Source organism: Triticum dicoccoides, chromosome 6A, assembly GCF_002162155.2.
Source record: "Triticum dicoccoides isolate Atlit2015 ecotype Zavitan chromosome 6A, WEW_v2.0, whole genome shotgun sequence".
NCBI classification, from domain to species: Eukaryota; Viridiplantae; Streptophyta; class Magnoliopsida; order Poales; family Poaceae; genus Triticum; species Triticum dicoccoides.
The window spans coordinates 2,317,903-2,320,597 of NC_041390.1; the positions used below are offsets into that span (position 1 = coordinate 2,317,903).

At 49.2% G+C, this 2,695-nt stretch overlaps 1 protein-coding gene across 1 annotated transcript; it reads left to right on the forward strand.

Annotated features, from left to right (window-relative positions):
- The first annotated feature begins 644 nt into the window (after positions 1–644).
- Positions 645–1,775, forward strand: LOC119318888. The gene is made up of 2 exons (XM_037593449.1): positions 645–1,421; positions 1,527–1,775. Exons 1-2 carry the CDS (start codon positions 645–647, stop codon positions 1,680–1,682), a joined length of 933 nt encoding a protein of 310 aa, XP_037449346.1. The 3' UTR covers positions 1,683–1,775.
- Positions 1,776–2,695: the final 920 nt, after the last annotated feature.

Here is a 2,695-nt window from a genome sequence, read left to right on the forward strand (position 1 = left end):
TAATGCCACAGAAGGACCAGTGGTGATACAATCGGACACCTTGAAGTATTGGTTACATTGTCCAGGGAGGGTTTATTATGGTCAGCGTATTGGCATCTTGTGTCTGATATCAAGTTACTGATGACTGAGAGAGAGAGTTTATTCCTTTGTAGATTAAACGTGAACAAATTAGGGCAGCAGATCGACTGGCGCCGTATAGTCGCACTAAGCGTAGCACGCGGTAAGATACATCCAGGACCACCATGTATTGACGGGCTCCTGCCTCTCTACTATAACTCTGTTATTATGGAAGAAATTTCTTTCACCCCCCTCCTAAAAAAATGAAAGAAGATATGCACACATGCATGCCATTTATCGGGACCTAAAGCCGGGCTTGACCGTCATATCGTATCGTGCGGAAATTGTTGGATTCAACACACATGCATGCCTATGATGTTTGAGTCGTGCACGTACGTGACTACATGAGTTGGAGATCGTGCGTGTTACGCTACCAAACGACCATGCTGGGCACGGCATCAATTAATCTCCAATTACGTACGTACTCATTATATATTGCCAGAGATCAGAGTTCGATCTACCCCCCACGTACGCACAGTCGACCTAGCCAAAATTGTTGATCCACGGAGAGGGCTATTCGATTGACGATGGGTGATCCGTCGGCGGTCCACCTTCCCGACCTCGTGCTCGCGGAGATCTTCGTGCGGCTGCCGTCCAAGGACTTCCACCGGTGCCGCTGCCTCTCCCGCGCCTGGGCAGCCGCCCTCTCCTCCGACGACCTCATCGACCGTCACCTCTCGGTGCACGGCAAGATCCGGCTGCACTACGACGACGTCATGACACACCTGGTCTTCGAGTGCTCCATTCGCCGTCGCATAGTGACAGAGCTCGAGAGCTTGGGCGACGGCGAGACGTCTTCCGAGGAGAAAGAGAGCAGCGAGCGCGACTGTGAGGCGCCAGAAGAGAACGAGAACGGTCAGGAGACTCCCAAGGAAGACGATAATGAAACAGATGATGATGATGATTTTAATTTCGAAGAAGAGTGTTGGCGAGAGGAATACCGGACCAAAGGCTATGTGGAGGCATACGAGGACTACTATACTGCGATGCCATATTGCAATGCATTGTGGGAAAAGGCAAAGGAGGAAATTCTTGGGATCAAGGCTACCGACTCCAATGACTATGACGAAGCCAGCGCCATGCTCCTTAAAGCATGCACCGTTCCATACGGTGCTCTCCATCCCCGCATCCGGCAACCGTTCTTGGAAGAGGACCCTTCCATGCACCCCTTGAGCGGCCAAGGAAAATCAAAAGGGCATATTGACGCCAGGAGTATTCGTGGCCGCGAGAGGACGGAAGAGGAGGTCGACCAAGAAATCATTGCTTTTCTCAGGAGATTACGTGATATGGACCCACAAGCACCAGTAAGTGACCGATCAACTTTCTGATAGAACATCCGTTGATGTCTAAGTAGCTAATTGTATGTGGTTAGTTAAATAATTCAAATATCTACATGTATGTTGATGCAGCTTTTGAGGGAGTTTGATACCTACCAGTTGCCACCCATACCTCCGCAAGGGCAAGACGGGGTGGTTTCTTTTGAGGAAGGGGTTGTGCAAGAAGATGGCTCCGACTACTCGGATAATGGGGATGTTTGCCAGCACTCTGTCGTCGACGACTCTTAGATTCAAACACAGTAATATATATGACAAGTCAATCTACCAGCCGATTTAATTTTATGATAGATGATACATTTGTGTTTTCAAAGCTATATGCCTTAGCGGGTGACATATATCTATTAATTATTTGTTATCTCAGAAATCTTGCAGTTTATATGAGTTTCGTTCTTGCCAAGACTGAACACACAAGCTATACGCCTATTCACTAGTGGTGTAATCTTATCTATGTTCCATATTTTTTGTTGACAAATAAAATAAGGGTTGTGCCACGAAATTAAATTCCCCACAAAATAACCGTGCAAGCTGTGCTATAGCTGCCCAGGAGCCTCGCCGCTATGCCATGGCTGCTGCTGCGAAATCCTCGACAATGCTTTCTAAACGCATGGCTCCGAGATCAGCAAAAACCTCAAGAAATCATCTCTCCCACCTGAAAAAGCCGCTATGACGTCGGCTATAGCTGCTGCAAAGGCAGCCATGAAATTGTTTCTCCCGGGATTTTAATCTTGCTAACAAATACTAGCAAAACTCTGTTGTTTGCTAAATTGCCTCACGAATCCTCTTGACAGAAAAGTCATCGTTGTGATCGGTGGAGCGTCGCTTATTCCCTGATTGTTGGTGGCTCCGCAGAGCATCTACGAAGGTGTGCTCGAAGTCTTGCAGCGTCGAGGGCAAAAAGGAGGCAAAGGCAACTCGGGGTGAGAGCAAGCTGGGACGGTAGCCGCTATAGACGTTCCACCGATTCTCCTCAGTTTTTTTCCAGTCGAATTCCGATTGTGCTAGGGTTGCCGGCAGCTGGATCCGATGGTCCCATTCCGAGAAACCGCCCGCTATGGCTTTATTCCCATTTGCCTTGATCTTGTACTGGTGGAGAATATCACCTAACCTATAACACAGCATGCCGTCGCCCGCGTCGAACCAGGCGCCGCTCGGCGGGTCGTTGCCGTCGTCAAACCAGGCGCCGCTTGGCGGGTCGTTGCTGTCGTCGTTCACATGGAAGGTGTAGCGCAGCTCCCAGCCAT

Excerpts from the sequence above, each read along its gene's own strand:
- LOC119318888 (XM_037593449.1), top strand. The coding sequence starts at position 645 with ATGGGTGATCCGTCGGCGGTCCACCTTCCCGACCTCGTGCTCGCGGAG. Across the intron at positions 1,422-1,526 it reads ATATGGACCCACAAGCACCA|CTTTTGAGGGAGTTTGATAC; the intron begins GTAAGTGACCGA and ends ATGTTGATGCAG.